This window comes from Macaca fascicularis, chromosome 8 (genome assembly GCF_037993035.2).
Source record: "Macaca fascicularis isolate 582-1 chromosome 8, T2T-MFA8v1.1".
In the NCBI taxonomy this organism is placed as follows: Eukaryota; Metazoa; Chordata; class Mammalia; order Primates; family Cercopithecidae; genus Macaca; species Macaca fascicularis.
Window position 1 is genome coordinate 86,500,001 of NC_088382.1, and position 19,193 is coordinate 86,519,193.

At 35.4% G+C, this 19,193-nt stretch overlaps 1 protein-coding gene across 6 annotated transcripts in view; it reads left to right on the forward strand.

The window, feature by feature from the left end:
* The window catches only part of ZFHX4 (zinc finger homeobox 4), a 188,435-nt gene that overhangs the window by 26,757 nt on the left and 142,485 nt on the right, over window positions 1–19,193 (forward strand). For all 6 annotated transcript variants that reach the window (XM_005563582.4, XM_015454984.3, XM_045398407.2 and 3 more), the window contains exon 3: window positions 1–15. This exon is cut by the window's left edge. In XM_005563582.4, coding sequence (XP_005563639.2) covers window positions 1–15 — 15 coding nt within the window. The remainder of the gene's footprint in view (window positions 16–19,193) is intronic.

A 19,193-nucleotide genomic window follows, 5' to 3' on the forward strand; every position in this document is an offset into this window, starting at 1 on the left:
CTGAAGCTCTACAAGGTAAGCAGTGACATCCATTTCCATTGGCACAGAGTAGAAAAAGGAAATTAACTCTTTCAGAGCTTGGAGCACAAGTCTCCAAATTAAGAAAAAAAAAGAGAAAAAACATCAAAGGGCAAAGTGCACAGTTTCTGATTAACATTACTAAAAGCATATTGAAATATATGGAATCGGAGGCTTTATTTATAAACTTTTACCCTATGTCTCATTTACACCTGTCTCAGTTGCTTTGATTTCTTCACTGGCTTCCCCAATATAAAAGAATGTTGGGGGTAGTATCATATATAAAATAATACTTTTTAAATCTATTGTTTTTTTTTTGTTTGTTTTGTTTTTTTTTTTTAACCTAGCACCACTCTTGGCTAAATGTAAATGGTTACAGGGAGCAGAAAACAAAATCAGTGCCCAACCTTGTGAATGCATAATCTTTTGTTTGGTGACAAACAAGGATGCTCCAAACATGATGTTTGTTTATTTTCCTGTGTGTGCTCAGTAGTACTGAGTAAACAAACTGTCCCTTAGCATCCTTGAAAGTCTCTAAAAGTAAACTCTGTTGTTATTTTGCATGACTGCCTTCCTAACTATCAATATTTTCCCCCTAAATGAGTGTGGTATAGATAAATATGCTTATTTATACAATGCTTTATATAATGGCAAATATACTTTTATCTTTACTTGGAAAACTATGCAGATGTAATGAGTACGTGCAAGTGATGAACACCATTTATCACAGAACTTGTCTTGACTTTCTCTAAACCCTAATTACTGATTAATTTATTTTCTGCAGTTTGTTCACTGGATTGTCTTGATTGTCTTGGTTCATGTACAAATATAACACATTCATTACTATGATGAATAACTTGGTAACTTATTAAAAACTTATTTTTGTCTAGAGGATATTAAAATTCAGAAAATACTGCAAACCATTAGTCATTGTAACAAGCTCTAAATATGATTACAAAATCCATTTTGCAAGTGTTATCTATTGATTTATACTAGAAATCAGTGATAACTATACTATCAGGAGTCAACCAGTGATTATCAAACCTATGACTGTTCTAACACTATTTAAAATTATAACCACACAGGAAAAGAGCAGATTGTGGCTATTTCGATTAGGTGAAGGAATTATTTATTTGGATTGGTCTAGTACTATGTGTTTGGGTTGTTTCTTGGAGTTCAAATTCTAGATAAATGTACTGTGCATAAAACCCTAATGACTCAGTGTGAGAATTTGTAACACTGTTCCTGTGATATTGGCACTCTGTGGATCAATAATGAAAGCATTAGATTTGGGTTACGTTCCAGAGTTTGAAGGGAGTGCAGGCCCTAATGTGAGATGGAAAGCTTCTAAGTTGACAGTATTGAAAACATAATATAAAGAATTAATTGTATTATAATTCATAGGTTTTGCAGCAACAGTTGACAACTGTTCAATTGTCTACTTTTTTTCTGTTGATACCTGACCTATTAAAACTTTTAGAATACCTAGGAGAGAAAAACAAACGTTAAGTTTGTATAAATAACAGATTTAGACCCTGGGAGCTATATAGAATATTCATGAACTGTGTTTATATTCATGCAGCTCCTCTAACACTTTAAATTAACATGTTGTGAATAGAAGATATGGATGTACAAATTTTCTATTTTTTAATCTTTTGTGGGGACCTAAAGGAAGGTAGGGTGTTATTGTTTACTTTTTCAGAAAACATTTAATCTAACTGCTTGATGATTATTTAAATGTATGTGTGCATGTGTGTGAGTGTGTGTGTGTGTGTGTGTGTGTGTGAAGTTTATCCATTCATTCTATAAGCAGGGATTGACCACCTCATTCTCTTCAGGGCAATTTGCTTGGTGCTGCAGTTATTCTTGAAGTTCCTTTTCATGGAGAGTTGGGTGTTGTCTTTGAATTTGTAGCAACCAATTAAGATAAAAGCATGAGTATAAAGAGGGTCTTAAAGCAGAGAGAGCTTCAGATCTCACAACCAAAAGGTGTACTCTTTCCTTAAAAATCTTATAAATCATATAAAAATTTACTCTTCTTTAGTTGCTTATCTCTTAAATACCTAAGTATTCTTGTTCAGTGTAATGTTTAAATATGGTCAGCAAACAAACTTTGAACAAACTTATCTTGAATTTATGGAGGATTGAAGAGATAAATCTTTGAGCTATTGAGACTTGGTATTAGACAATTGAACAATTAGACAATTAGACAATTCTTTTGCATTTTCTTTCAAGAAGCATTCATTATTTCTATTAGTAACTGGAAAAATACCCCAAGTAGCATTGTGTTGAGGATTCCACTTCTAAAGCGATTTCAGAAACTGTGTGAATCATAGAGGATTTTCAAGTGCAGTAATGAGGATATTAGCAAGCTTGGTTGACTTGTGTTGGCAAAATAAAAGTGGTTCATAAGTAACATTAATTGGTTTTAAATGAGAAACTAACAAATTGGCCTGAGCCTGGAAAAAGAAATGATGGCTAAAATATTAAAATTAGACTTAAAATAGTTTCAGAGTTAATGACTAGACAGTAATCTCCTCTAGAAAATTCATTTTCATTAGGAGTTTAATTTACATCATTTTGCATCATGAATTATTTAAACATTAAGGGGAAGTGACAAGTAGCAGTTATAAGACAAATACAGAGCTGCAAGAAAACAGCTTGTCTTGTTATTGACAACATATTGATTCATAACACTAAATGTGGTGATGTGTCATTTCAATTTGAATAGGCCACTTTACCTCTTGCATTGTCGAACTGAAGCAGCATTACCTAAAAGAGTGTCCTTCTTCTAGGTTAAGGAGGTTAAAAGTTAAAGGTTAAGGTTAACTTAAAAGCATCATCTGCTTAGCTGCTTGACTTGAAACTGATCAATTTAATGAAAATCTGTTTTACAGATGTCGTTTTAATGTATTTGGCAGGATTTAGGCAGCTTTAACATTAGATGTATGCTAGTAAAAATTATATCTTTATTTGACCAGAACAACACCTTTCCTTTTATGTTTAAGGTAGAAGGCTTGTGGGTTATGGTATTTTGGCAAAGAACCCAGAGGCAGAATGTGTTGATGATCTTTCCATATGGACTCAAAAAAAGAATACCTTTATGCCTATTGCTAATGATGACTGCAAAAACAAACAAAGCTATATTCATTTTTGGCAGCATTATTTTCCTTAGAAATTTTTTAAAAGCAATTTTGTTACTGTTAAGAAAATCTTACTCATGTCTTCAAGTGAGATTCTCTGAAGTGTTAAGCACTATTAAATTTGGACTTTTCCTCCAGAAATTTGATTGATGAAACAAAATTGCTCTAGGAAAATAAAACAATAAAATGAAACTGAAGATTGCTCATAATCTTTACTTTTAATGTTCAAATATGTATTCAAAGTGAGATTAATAAATACAAAATATGTAGCTAGCTACAATCAATCTTGCAAGGTGAGTGTATGTGTGTGTGTATAAAATAGTGGTTTTTCAGCTAACCCATTTATTTGATTTAATTATATTCTTGTAATTTCATATGTTTCTATTCTTTACAAATTTTAGTCAACTGATAAAATAATTGGTTCTCAATAAATATTTGTAGAATGAGTGATAGATTAACAAATAAACTAAGGAACAAATTAAAGAAACTCCTTTACTTCCAGACTTTATTTTTTAAAAATGCAATGTAATTTTGTCTACCCCTTAAATTATTTCCAACTTTTTCTAAAGAGTCTAGTAAAAAGATATAATGAAAACCACAGAGCACTACATGTTCAAATTGAGGAGGAACAAATGAAACTGGCAATATTTCGGATTTACAGTTTAGTTTGTTCTTGGCTCAGTATGGCCAAGACTTTTCTGGCCAGCTGATTGGTCTAACCACCATTTGGTACAGGACACAGAAATACTCTTGCATCTGTACTTCGGCTGCTCTTTTAATATTATATGTATTTATAAGTGAGGTGTTCACAGCTTTGCTTGTTCAAAGTCAAAGCCTTAATTATACTACCTTTTTTTTCCTTCCTGCATCTGCTATTAGTGAAGCAGAGTAGTCTGTCTGAATTCCATAATGCCTTTTTCATATTTGGATTTCAAATTGACTGAAAGCAGTGAACAAATTGCCGGTCTCCATGGTGAGCAAAGGAACACACTTGGGATTTAGTCCTAGGTAACTTTTAGTGTAACATTCCCCCATGGAGCATTTTTTGGGTTTTTCTCATTATCCATGTTATGGATTAAGGAATCCTGGTTAAAAACTAAAATCAAGGTGTTGGGCAGGCCCACAGAGGAGAATGCAAGGAGGCATATTGGGAACAGTATGTGTAAAGAAAATTTAAAAAATGGAATAATTAGGTTCACCTACCTTTCTGTGCCTTTTTTTTTTTTTTTCTTAGTAGGAAATAATAGCCCGATCAGTTTGGAATTAACGAAGAGCCACAGGTATTTTCATTTCAATAGGCCTGAGTCCAACTTTGCAATTTAAAATCAAATATGCCAGATATGTACCATTTCAATTATTGAACTGTCATTGTCCCGGTGTGATGGTAAAGGAGGTCAGGAGATTGTGTGGAACACATTTACATAAAAGTCATTGTGTGAAAAGAAATTGGAATATGTGTGTGTATCTAAGAAACCAAAACAAGTTTTTCTTAATCTTATTCTAGTCATTTGTTTAGATGAAGAAAGCTGTTTTCAGAGATAAACAAAAAGTTATTCTTTTCTGTTACTAAACATTAACCTGAATATGGAAATTTTTGCACTTTTGTATGAGTTTCAGATTTATGTTCATTTCAAGGTTGAAATGCAGTGTGAAATTTAATTCCAGTTGCAGGATTTGTTTTGAAAAAAACTAATCACAATTCAAATTATTCTATTGTATTCTCATATAAATAGACAGGGCAGAGATTGAAAAAAACAGTTTCTGTAGTAGAATAGGACATACTTGCATAATGCTTATAACTATTAAATACATGTATTAAATAAAGAGGAGTTGGTTTGCTAATAGCAACTAATAAATCACTGGTGTTTTCAGAACAAATGCAATTGGCCAGCCGTATCAACTACATCTACTTCTGTTTTTAAGCTTGACCTTTGCTGAAGCACAGCTATGTGTTATAACATGGCTACTTCAGCACAAATATGGACTTTCTCACTGCATTCACATGTCTGGTAATATATTACATTGTGAGCTGAGAACCTTCTGTGTACCGTACCAGAAAAGAAAAATGACCAAAAATCTGTCAATCGAAGGACAGAGAGATAGATAGATAGAAAGATAGATAGATAGATAGATAGATAGATAGATAGATAGATAGATAGATATCAATCCCTAGGAAGATTGACTTAGACCAGGCATTAGCAACTTACTACATCCATGTCAAGATAGATAAAATGACTTTTATTGTGTGAGATTGTTATCAAGCCCAGACAAAATTTAAAGAAAGCGAAGTGTGTCATTAGAACCCTCCTACTCTATTTTCTGTGTGTCTTTTCTTAACCAATGCCACCGTCTGCCTACACATCAGGAATATACTGTTATGCTCTTTTCTGTTTTCCTGAAGTCCTTACTACTTTACCCCACCTAGGTCTTCTCTTCATGGAAATATTCCATGTTGCAAGATTACCTAATTCCCCACAGAAAACTAGCATTCCTTTAATTAAGGGGAATGAAGCCTTTTTATAAAAGCAGAGTCGTGCATCCAAAGGTGCAATTGACTTAGAAGTCTTTTTCAGCATGCATTTTTTAAAAAGGAACTGCCTGAACTGGAGGAATTTCTAATGTTTGTGTGGAATGGAGTGATTATGTCAGGGACTGGGATTAGGGAGGGCAGTGGCCCTCCTTAAGAGCTTTCTTCATTTACTGCTGAACACACACACACACCACCACCACCACCACCACCACCACCACCAACGCACCACACCTCAGAAACAGAGTCAACAATTTGGCACCCCCATTCATGTCAACTCATACTTTATGATTCACATTGCATTTTTTGTGTAACTTGTGTTCATTCTATTTTATGTGAAGTGCAGGTATGATTTAATCAAAAGTGCTAAGTTGCTCATTTGTCACCCACCCTGAGGTCTTTTAGGTAATGCAGACAAAGGTGTTCTCTCATAATTAATGTGCTCTCCCTGTGTGTTTCTGTGGCTTAAATGTAATAGTCCCCATCATTGGAGCTTGTTTAAAATTGCTGAAATGTTCAAGTGGGTGCTGGGATGCCATGCCATAATGCAGTCAAAGTCATGTGTTAAGCAGGCCTCACACTGCTGAAAGGGTCTTGGCCCTGGGTGGAGTGAGGAGGAGCTGGCGTGTGTATAATGACCGTGGTTCTGCTTCCAGAACATCTGGCCTTCCTGAGCTTTGCTGGAAATGTTTTTACGAAGTTTGCCTTGAGTCTGAATCTCTGCTCAGGTTGAGTTCAATTAGATGTGAAGATTTGTTCATTATTCAGATAATTCAAGCCTTAAAAGGTGCTTTCTTCTTGCCCCCCAAATTATCAGCCTATTCCGGGAGAGTGTATAGGAGGATTTGATTTGTTCGAAAAGTGAAGGACAGGCATGAAGGCACAGCCACCAATAACCATGAGGAAACACCTTCACAGATTCTATAACCTAAGAGGATGGCAATTAATATAACAGGCACAAAGGCCACCATTCTGTTTGTAGAATACAAAAACAATATCTCAATTTTTACTTCTGGTAAATATAGAAGCACTTATTGAACACTTGCTATGTGAAAGGTTTTGAAGTGTCTGGTATGGTGTCTGTGTCCCGTTGACGTGATGGAATATAAGCCACCTTTCTAAGTGCTGCTCAGAGACAAAGAGTTTTCTAAGGTGATACTTCCTAACTCATTCTGCTCACCAATATAATGGGTTAGATTTGGTAATTAGATGTCGGAGACATTAAAGTTGTTCAGAGTTAAATCTATGGACCTAGTTATCAAAATTTTCCATGCATTTTTTTTCAGCAATGTTTAGTCAAAGGGCTGCCTGTGAGTGGTCTTTTGAGTCACCAGTAGATGTAGTACAATGTCACTTCTGTATCTTGGCTTATTTTTATTGCCCTATTGCATAGCAAGACTTCATTGATCAGTTTTAGACAAGGATTATAGTGGGAACTTGAGGGCAGGATAGAGCTTTTCTACTAGTTGGGACATGTATGTAGTTTTCAAACATGAGGATGATGCTACTAGTGCATCTCCTAGAATATGAAGAAGAAAACTACATAATAAAGAATGCAGGCCAGGCGCGGTGGCTCACGACTGTAATCCCAGCACTTTGAGAGGCTGAGACAGTTGGATCATGAGGTCAGGAGTTTGAGACCAGCCTGTCCAGCATGATGAAACCCTGACTCTACTAAAAATACAAAACTTAACCAGGCATGGTGGTGCACGCTTTTAGTCCCAGCTACTCGGGAGCCTGAGGCAGGAGAATTGCTTGAACCTGGGAGGCAGAGGTTTCAGTGAGCCGAGACCGCACCACTGCACTCCAGCCTCAGTAACAGAACAAGACTTCATCACAAAAAAAAAAAAAAAAAAAAAAAGAATGCAAAATGTGTCTAATTACAACTACCATCCACCCCTTTAAATAACCAGGATAAAAATGTAGTATAACTCTTGGGAAACCTCTGTAAATTCAACCTACAATAAGGTCAATAAGAGTGCTGCTTAAAGATACATTATTGTAATGACCAGTTACAGTGTTATTATCACAGATAACGGTTGTTGTTATGACCGCATTTTATTTCACTTTGTTTTACATCATTTTATTAACATTTTATTTTCCTTATCTTTAAGGAAATTTTGTAATCTTGGACTTACATATATTAAATATGCATATGTAAATATAAAAGTGTATGGAGACCATATTCTTTTGACTTAGAATTTCCTACAGACTTTATTTCACTGGAAGTACTAGCATAAAATATACATTTCTCTCTCCTGTTGCTTAAAGAGTTAGTGTTAGGACTCTGTCCATCAAGCAGTTTTTAAGGAGTAGTGCAGAGAAAGGTTATGATTGAAGAACTATTTGTTCCTCTATATCTGCTAATAAAATTATTGGAATACAGGGCTGAGTGTGGGAAGAAATGATCTATTGATAAATCCAACTGTAACAGTTGACTCCAGTTTGGGAGGAAAGCTTTTAAAGCTTTAAAATAATGATTTGTAGTCTATGATTACATGTCCTGTTGCAAGAAGAGCCTCATTTATCGATACAGTTGGCAATTTACTGTCTATATATAATTTATGGGCTATTCAGAGGAATTTTCCAAAAAAATCCCTCTTGATGCCAGATAACTGTCAACAGTGAAACCATACTGATAATTGACTTACCTATTTTTTCCCTTTTACAATGGCATTATCTTTTTGGAGAGAAGATACAGTGACAATAATCATGTAAGTTAAATTCTTTATGTACATTATTTCACATACTTTTCATAACAGCTATATGCTATTATTATATTCTGACATAATGAGGAAACAGATTCAGAGAAAAGCACCTTGCTTGAGTCCTTATAGATAGTAAGAGGCTGAGCTGGAATTCTAACCTTGGCCTCTTTTCAGCTCATGCCCCTAGCCCAGATTAAAAAGGTTTTTTAATTAAGAAAACTTCTATATTTGAGGATAGGAAGAACAGGTTGTGGGAAAGTAGCCCACTTTCACTTCTTCAAGCTAGCAGATTTTCTTAAAGGCATTGCCGATGCAATAAGAGCGGGCTGGTAGGTTTATGCACGTGAATGCTGTCTACTGAGATGATGAACTTAAACCCACTGGGTCACCGATAAACAGGAAGGGGAAACTGTTGTTAAAATTATTAGCTGCTGTGTGTCCTGCGATGATAGAGATTTTTCACTTTTAAAGTCTTCCTTTTACTGGCATGTTTGGGTATTTGGTATATTAAATAGAAAGGACTAATAGAATATTTATCACTTCTAGTGCCTGAGCTCTCAGTGCTTGCAAGTTAAGCACCTTTGGAAGCTGCATTAGTTCATTCAGGTCATCAGGGTACCTCAGCAGTAATGTACTAAATGGTACCCTGCTGACCTGAAAGAGGGAATGTGCCTCCCTAAGCATTTAACTTACTACACAAGAACAACTAAAGCACAATCTACTCACTGCCTAGAACCTGAGTCTCTTTCTCCTTTTCCTGGTTTCCTTACCACTACTGGAGGAAGTTGTATTCACTTGCTACTTCTTAGGATTTAAAAAAAAACATCTTGTTTTGAATTATTATTATTATTATCTTAATTTTATCTTTTACGTCTTGCTTTGATCCATTTTAGTTACAAGACTTGAGGGATTCTCTCTCCATCATATGTTGATAATACACTCCTTTCCTCTCTCCTCCTGAAAATTCTGCTAATGATTTCAATGTAAAGCCCAAAGTCTTGACAGAACTATTTAGATTAACTGGACTTAGAGATGCTTGGAAAAATCTCACCTCCCTGAATCTGGCTACCTGATCTTGCAGAAAATTGTCAGCCACTGACATTGCTGCAGTTGACTACATCTATTAAGGAAATGTTCATTTACTGGAAAGTAAGAATAGTCGTAGCTTGGCATCACAGAATCGTTAACTGCATGGAAACTTCCAATAACTACGGCTGGTGTGTGTAAAACATGTCAGGATTTTTTTTTTTTTTTTTTTTTTTTTTTTTTTTTTTTTTGAGATACGGTCTTGCTCTGTCACCCAGGCTAGAGTTCGGCGGCATGATCACTGCTCACTGCAGCCTTGACCTCCTGAGCTCAGGTGATTCCCCTACCTCAGACTCCCAAGTAGGTAAGATTATAAGCAGGTGCCACCACCCTGGGCTAAATTTTGTGGTTTTTGAGAAACGAGGTTTCGCCATGTTGCCCAGGCAGGTCTCGAACTCCTGGGCTCAAGCAATCCGCCCCCCTCAGCCTCCCATAGTACTGGGATCACAGGCATGTGCCACTGCATCCAGCCTGTGAGAATATTTTGATAACTGTAGTGTGCAGTATTTTTAAAAGACTTAAAATATTTCTGACTATTCGTTTGGCAGGCCTGAGAATAGCACTAGCATATATCCTTAGGGTCTAAAATCATTCATTGTTCAATTGCGAAAAATCAGGTAGCAAGTCTAATTGCCGACACCTCTGAAGGAGAGTCAATTTATAAGACATCTCCTTTCAACTCAACATATATTCGGCACTTACTACTGAGTAACAGTGTAGGCGATATCAGTAATGGAGAAGGAGGAAAATAATTTTTAAACCAAATAGTGTTTATTTTTGGAAAAGACTGACATGCTAAACTGGGAATTATATAAAACCAGAATTTGCCTTTTAGAATTTATTTTATTTAATGAATTTACATCACACGATAAAGGAAGAAAATTCTCTCTTGTTTACTCTGTGAAGCCAAATATCACTATTTTTTAAACAGAAACCCTGTGATATCTTTTGAGAAGTAATGTGTCTAAAGGCAAATTCTGGTGTATTATTTTTTGGTTTTTGATTTTTATTAGAAAATTAGGTAATTCAAAAAACCCACACATTTGGATGGAATAGAAGTACCAAATTTTTCCATGATGAGTATTTCCTGAGAAGATATTCCCCAGTTTCATAACTGAATTCCTCAAAAATAGGTGCAAGGGGAATTTACAAATAACTTTTTTTTCAGAGGAAAATAGTCTTGGCTCTCTTAATTCTGTAAATATTAGAAAAACTAAAATGAGATTTTTGAAGAGCTGTTTAATTTTTAGAGCATCAATTCTTAACATGAAAACAGAGGTACTCTCTTTAAATCACAAAATGAGACAAGCTCTTCCTGATTATCCTATTGCTCACTTTTTTTTAGACGTATGCTTTAAATGTCTGGTATAATGTTTAGTGGTAAGTTTCTGTTCCGTGTACCAGGTCATTCAATTATGGCTACTCCCTTAATTACAGCAGCTTGAAAATTTCTTGGCAAATCATTGATTAAGAAGAAGTACATTGAAATTGATTACACACAAACGCACACACTTTTCCAAAAAGTGAACAATTTAATTCTTTCAATGAATGTAGAACATGAATCTATTCAGATCTCTTGTGTTAAGTGATAAAAAAAAAAGGCCAAATGCCAGTACCTCAATGATGTTTTCCATATATATCCAAGGAGACCGATTGTATTTTTTTTTTGTCCAAACTTCCTTGGAATGAATTGTGTGTGTGTGTGTGTGTGTGTGTGTGTGTGTGTGTGTAAGAGAGAGGGAGAGAGAGAAGAATGAGAATAGAATATATAAAAATGTATTAAAATTGATGAAGATTACGGGTTAATCATTAATGCCCTGTATTTTGTTTTAAAGTAGATCACAGAAATCTCTTCCTGCCCATTGTAAGTGTGCTCAGTTCCTAGAGATAATAAACCTTTGATGATGTTGTGCAAGACTCGTCAAGAAGCACTGAAATCAGTTTTGTATGTACACATGACTAATCAAAGGATCAGAGAACAGGATATGATTTGCTAAAAGTGATAGCTTCTCCAAAAAGCAAATAGCCTTGCTAACTGTGAGAGCACAGTGAGCATGTGTTTTTTTCTTTTTTTTTTTCCTACAAAAGGCAGGTCCTACTCCCAACTTTGGAGTAGATATGCTTTGCAAAGGCTTTAGCACTAAGTATTTTTAAAACATATTTTAAAAGTAAAGTGCTTCTGAAATTAATATCTACCTAATTAACACTCTGCTCTTTTATTTGGTCTTAAAGGCATAATAGATACCACAAGATTCTTAGACTTAGAGACATCCTTGAAATTCAGAGTATTAGGTAACCCAAACAAGTATCTTCTTAAACAGACCAACTGTCAGATGTCCATAGTGGGGAAATGATAAAATAAGACAGCAATCCCAATATTGAAGTTTGCAGTTCTATAGGAAAATGTGACTGAAAGTTTTAAGAAAGCAGTTCTGCATTAGAAAGAGAAAGGACTGAAGTGATACGCTACAAAATCTACCATGTTGACAGTGCAGTGAATCTTGAGACCATTGTCTTCTGCTTTTATCTCCACTTCATATTTTATTTGCAACAACTCTATTGAGATATAATTCATATGCCATTCAACTAATCCATTTAAAGGATACAATTCAATGATTTTTATAATTTCTACAGAATTATGCAACCATCACCACAATTGATTTTAGAATATTTTCATCATCCCAAGAAGAAATCCTGTACTGTTTTAGCTTCCCACCCTTATCCCCAATCCTCCCTCCCCCGGCCCTAGGCAATCACTAATTGCTTTCCGTCTCTATAGATTTGCCTGTTCTGGACATTTCATATAGATGGAATCATAGTATATGGGGTCCTTTGTGACTAGCTTCTTTCACTTAGCATAATGTTTTTAAGGTTCATCTGTGCGGTAGCATGTATCAGCACTTCATTTCTTTTAATTACCAAATTTCCATTGCATAGGTATAGTACATTTTATTTATACTCCATCAATTGTTGGATATTTGTGTCATTTCCACTTGTTGTCTATTATGGGAAATGATGCTATGAACATTCGTATACAAGGTTTTGTGTGGACGTATGCTTTCTTTTCTCTTGGAGTATATACCTAGCAGTGAAACAGCTGGATTGACAGTCAATAATATTAACTAGATTCACATTACTGTCATCTGCTCTTAATTTTTGCCTGGTTTGTTCCTTTTCCCCTGTCCTTTAAAGAATACTTCACATTTTTATCATTCTCTCAATGTCTCTTATCCATCTTCTGTTCTTCTCTGGCTGACTAGCTCAGTTAAGAAAATTGATAGTAGCATATGTTGAGCACTTATTTGGTGTCATGATAATATCCTAAGTTCTTTAAATATATATAGTTATTTAATTCTCACAGCAATCCTATTAGATTAGCTACTATTATTATGCCCATTTTGAAGATGAGAAAACTAAAGCAATGAAATCTTAATTTATACAAGGTCACATAGCTAGTAGTAACAGTGATAGCTGAGTCAGGACTTGAACTCAGACTGTCTGGTTCCAGCACCCACGCTGTTAAATAGGACACCTTATTACAGTGAAGATATTGCCTCGAGAGGGGATACCTGGAAGGGAAGGCCCTGTTTGAGGCAGAGGAGATGGGAATACAGGTGCAACTGTAATAGTTGGTCTTTGAGGAGGACATGTATCCCCTGAGGCAGGAAGAAAAGAATGAATGATGAGAAAGGTAAAGATTTAGAATCTTTTGAAGGGGGAGAAGTGAGGGCTGGCAAATTAGAAAAATCACTCATAACAGTATATAGGCTTTAGTTCTTTATAAAGTCTGAATGTGAATCATTTATTTGATTCATACTATGTTCTTTGAAAAACACCTACAAATTGTATTCGCCGTATTTGTAGGAATGAAAAAATTGGTACATTTATGACAGCTTAAATCAACTGAAGTACATTTTGTTTGATGATCTAGTAACACAGAGAGGCTTATTTATCCTCATTGATTAAAAACACCCTGTTCTGGGCCCCAAGGCAAATGAGACAGACACAAAGGGAAAAACTGGAGAGCTTCTTCCTGTCCTCAAGAAGTTCACCAGTTTTAAGAAGCAAATACCTTATACTTTTTCTCTGTGCTTTATTTTTTCTTATAAGTTGTCCTTGTTCACAGCTTTCCTGAATTCCAGAAGTTTCTGAGAACATTTTTAGTGCTTTATATAACACATTTTTGTAGTGTTTAATTCTTTGTATCATTTAGAGAATTAATATTTAGATTTCTTGTGGTATTTGGGGAAAAATTAGATTTCTGCTTTGTAGAAATTTGATAGAGTTTCCATACCAGTAAAGATGTTGTCACATTGTTGAAAAATAATGTACAGTAACAGTATAATTGGAGTCTTCTCTCTCTTTCGCCACCACCTCTCTACCTATGTGATGTTTGTGACTATATGTATGACTTTTATGTTTTCATAATAGTAAGTATATGGATGAACCAAAATATTTCTTGGTACTTTTCTTGCTAACGGACAGGATTTTTTTTCTTTTTATGAGTATAAGAGTATGAATATGCCTCTTTCTCATGTCTGATGTAATAATTGATGTAAAAAGTCTTACTATTTTATATATAGCTATTTCAGGCCTAATCTTATTTGTTTCAAACAGTTACTAATGTTTCTTGAAGTTTTCAGTTTCTGGAGATCTTCATGTGGCTCGTTGACCTGGGTATGATGAGATCAGGCAAGGGCTGCCAATATTCCTATTGTCAGAACATTATCATTGTGTAACGTTTTCTGTTTTACCATTAAAATGAGTTAAGGGGAAATTATGCAATAAAACATGATAAGCTCCTATACTACATCACATGCTAAAAGGTTCTCGGCATCAGCTTTCTTGAGTCTGTACCATAGTAAAACTGAAAGATGGACTGCCTATTTCAGTATTTATGTCTATGAACACTTGATGAGCTTAATAAGCTTTAATGAGGTGAGTATCAATGTTTGATATCCTCCCATTATTAACATACTGGGGATGGAACATGGTGGGAGGAAATAGGGGAATGTCTCAGAGAAAGAGAGTGAAAAGTATGCACAAACACCTGCCTATATCTCTCTGTAACTCAAGAAAAGTTTAAAACAAGGTTAGGCATTTTCTATCTTAAGGTGTCCAACTGACTCACTTTTTATATGTGTGGTTTTTTTTTTTTTTTTTTTTTTTTTGCAAGCATTTCTGTACCTTAGTTAATATATTAGTAAATGGAGAAAAAACACTCCACTGAGTTCTGTAGATCTTAATTGAGATTCAAAAATAGCTTCGAAAAAAAAAAAAGGATTCTGAGATGAATCCTTTCCTTATGTGCAGAAAATATTACTCATGTCTTGTCAGTACAGCCACTCTATTGGCATTGCGTTTTGTACTTGGAGATAACTTCTGCTTTTTTATTATTGGTAAGGCACTTTATTTTTAAATTTCTGTAAGTGTACTTGGTTACACTATTATATCTAGGACTTGTCATTCCTGAAAAGCCATTCTTAACTTTATCTCACCAATTGGCCTTCAATTGAAATTTGCTTTGAAGAGGAATGTAGCCATACTCATCAACTTGAAAAGCAGTGAATATAGCTCACAGAAAATAACCATTTGTGTATTCTTTTATGCTTTAACTTCAATATACATTCTTTCTTAGAAGTTTTCCCACAGAAAAGGAACTGTGTATTACACTTTTAAATACCAGCTTTCAAGTCAGCCAAGTGAGAATTTGCAAATGAGCAGTAGTAAGTGATGCTCACAGCTGAAAAATGAATGTGTAAAGTTTCTGTATCTGGCATTACTTTCCTTTTGCCTTTGGGATGATACAACAATTTTTTCATCTATAAAATGGGCTCTGAGTTACCATTAGAATTAGAAGATTAGACAGTGTGATCCAGAGGCTCTCAGAGGCCCCTGCCGGCTTCCTCCACCAGCGCCTGCCTCCGCCCCTCCTCTGCCCCCGCCAGATGCTATGGTGCTGGGGATGGGGTCATCCCAGGGCTGCCTCCCTCCAGCCCACTGCCTCCCCTCTGAGGGGCTTCCTTCCCCTCTATAGGGCCAGGCATTTTTCTCTGGATTCAAACAGGCAACAATGACCTTTTATTTTCTGTTTGTCCCCACCTCCCCAACCTTCCACTTCCTGTTCTTCCTACCTTCTTCCTTTTTGACTAAATAATCCCCGCCTCCCTTGGTCATACAGTGAGGCTACAGTGACTGAGGGGAGAATCACTTCCTCTTCACTCTCCCAACCCTGCTCCAACCCCTCAGCGTCCCAGATCCTCATGCAGTTGGTTGTAAATTCTCCCAGGAGCTGTTTTACTGTCTACTTTTCAGGATTAAAAAAAAAAAAAAAATCAAAACTTAAAAAAAAAAAAAGTTTATAAAGCAAAATGGGGAGGGAGGAAGCAGTGACATATTTTTTTTGGTAGTTATGCGCTTTTTTTTAATTTTTAGAACTTGTCTGTTTTTACTGTGGGTCGGCTGTTGATATTTCATCAAGATAAGCATTTCTTTCCTGAGTTCAGGTAATTGAGGAAGAGCCACAAAACAAAACACAACAAAACCAAACCACAGAATCATTTTTAACCCCACTTTTTATACGATGCCCCAGTTCCCCATAACTGCACACAAGCTTCTGTGTTCAGTTGAATTGTAACTGCTTTTTGTATTTGGAGAGAGTGTGAATATTGAACTTGAAACCTTTAAAAAAAAAAAAAAGAATTAGAAGATTAGCATTCACATAATGCTCTTTGAGATCTAGTCCAAACTTAATCACTTCTGTGGTTCTAAGAGCTGAAATTATGCTGGGCTTTAACTCGTATCTCATCTTAAATTACTGATGTAGTTACATATATCATGTTGCTGGTTTTCCATTGTTTTGTTTAATCCATGAATAATATATGTTTATTTGTTTTTTCTTATAAACAGGAAGTAGAGTAAAAATTATATAGAGAAAAATAACTAAACCTCTCTTAATTTCCTTGCTTTTTTTTTTTTTTATACTTATTTGATTACTCATTTCATTTATTCATTCATTGAGTGCCCATCTCCCAGGCTCTATGCTAGGAAATAAGAATATGGTGTCAAGCAAGATGGACATAGGCTTTGCTCTGGGGGAGTCTGTGGTTTAGTGGAGGAGACAGTAAAGCATTCAACATATAATCACCTATTAAACAAGGAAATGATCACTTATTGTAAATAGGTAATATAATTTGTACTTTTGATGTGGAACATTTGTGTCATCAGTACCTTTCAATTTGTATACATGGAACTCTTCCTCTAATCTTGGGGGAAAGTGAAGAGTTTGAATGGGATCATGTATTGAAGCAGTTAGAAAGGTAGCCAGGGCTGAAATGAATGGACTCTACCTGATATTGGCTATCAGTTATAGAAAACAAAACAAAACAAAAACCCCAAAAAACATTTACCACTGAGATTTTTATCAGAAAGAAAGAACTTTTCAAACTTTTTGGAGTCATGAAAGGATTATGTGAAAAGGCTTTCTAGAAATGGCTGTATATCTGGTTGGCAAACCTGTACTGAATATAATAGCGAAGGTTGAAGAAGATGAACTTGTTGTAAGTTTTGTAACATCCTGATTCCAAGGTCATGATAGTGATAATCAGTCAAATTGGGGGACCAGAGGACTGGAAAACTTTGAAGGTTGCTTGTAGATCTTAAGGCTCCAAAAGAAGATGGTGAACATGATGATTATGATAATCTTAGCTCCATTAGCATCTGTTCCTCTCATCTTCAGAAGAGAGAAAATGTGTCTCCTGCTCTTCTCTGTGAATCCTCTCCTATGACAGGCTAGGATTTTTCTAGGGTCTGCCGATGTTGCACACTCTTTCCAAGTAAGTCATTGATGGTATTACCCTGTCTTTCACATTGTTTTGCCTCTTAGGACAAGAGTCTGACATGTTTTGATATACAAAAATCTCATTGCAGTAGGAAAAATGGCAAGCCTTTTCAAAGAAACCCTTTCTGTACAAAAGAGCCATTCTTTAGTTGAAGGTCTGGCACTTTAGTGAACTGTTGGGCCAAGAAACCATATTCCAAGTCGAGAACCTGGTTTAAAATACCCAAAGCTTCTGTATCAAATGTTGTAAGAATATCTTTTTGGTAAATTTTTGGAATCATGCTTTGCCTCATCATGGTTGCAGAAATCCACTTCCTTTGTACATGAAGGTATCCCCAGGCAGCAGATATATAGTCTATTTTCTGAACAGGAATCTTATAGGTCTCAGGAGAGCCAACTTCCACAGGCCCACTGGGTTACACGCTCATTTGTAACTCACTGTAATGATTCTTCAGTTTTTCATTTCCTTGCTGTTCTAGGAGGGCAGATTCTGAGGTTTGTTTTGGGAGTTTCACTTCATAGCAGCACATATTTTCTCTCTGTCTCTGTAGATTTGGATATAAATGTGTGTGTACAGGTATATGGGGGTGTGTGTATGTGCAGATATTGATGTGTGTATATATGTATGTATAGCTCTTCATCCTGTGTATGAAAGGGAACTCTGTATTGTAGGTTCTATAATTTGACAATTTTCTTTAAATGATAACCCCTACTTTTCTCCCAAATACAATATCTAATACAGATGCATTGGCAGCTACCTTGACATTCAGTGCTAAAAACAAGCAAATAAATATGTACACAATCTTATGATCAACACAATGTACATTGTCATAATACTTTACTCTGAAAAGTCATTGTATTTAACTACTTGTAAGTTAAAAACGGAATCTTTGTCTATTTCATAAAGAACTACCACTTCTGCAGATCAAGTTGAAATAGTCTAGTGGTTCTGTACTGGCCACAAGAGCTATGCTTCAAAATATGAATCTAGTATAAAATGCCTGTGCCAAACTGTATCTGAGTTCCATTGGCAATACAGCTTATGTTTCACAAAAGACATAAACAAATCAAGACCCCTCCCCACAGAGTGAAAAAGTTAGATTAATGAAACAGCTGCATGATTTGGTTTAAAAAAATCAAACCAATTATTTCAAGACTTTGCTAATAATTTGATAGGTTTGATCACTTATTGATCATTACCAGTTGATACATATAGATCAGTGAAGGGCATAAGGTTCTTGCCCTGCCTTGTTGTTTTAAGATAATGATCAAAGGGCAAACATCAGTGTACTATAAACCTTTTTGAGATTTTGTTTAAGTAAAACACATGGTACAATATTATATGTTTGTGTGACTTAAAACATTTTGCACTGCTATGACAAATATATCATCCTCCTGTGCCAGTACAATTGCAGAGACATTTCGTTGTCATAATCTGTTAATACCAGTTAGCAGTGTCACAAATTAAAGCATTAACAGATTTGTGTTGCTTGAGGAAGCAACTGACGTGAAATACCAGGAGGTTGAAGGAGTGGGGCAGTTTGTTGTATCATAATTCTACATACTCTGTAAAGTCTTCGTGCCAGTGGTGTGAAGGCTTTGAGTGTACCTTCACAAAGAGCTCAAACGAATAGTTCATTATGCAAAAAAGTCTCATTAAGATACATTAGTCCTAATACATTTTTAAAGAAGGGTTTTTTTTTTTTGGAAATTTGCAGGCAACAAAAATCAAAAGAGCCTATCTTTTTTTCAAAGAAAATGATTTTACTGCTTTGTTAAAATGTACATGTGTAATGCAGACTACAAGTTCTTCCCAAGAACTGAATAAGTTTGTTTTCTTTATTTGTGTTGTTTTGGATCTGTCCTTAAAT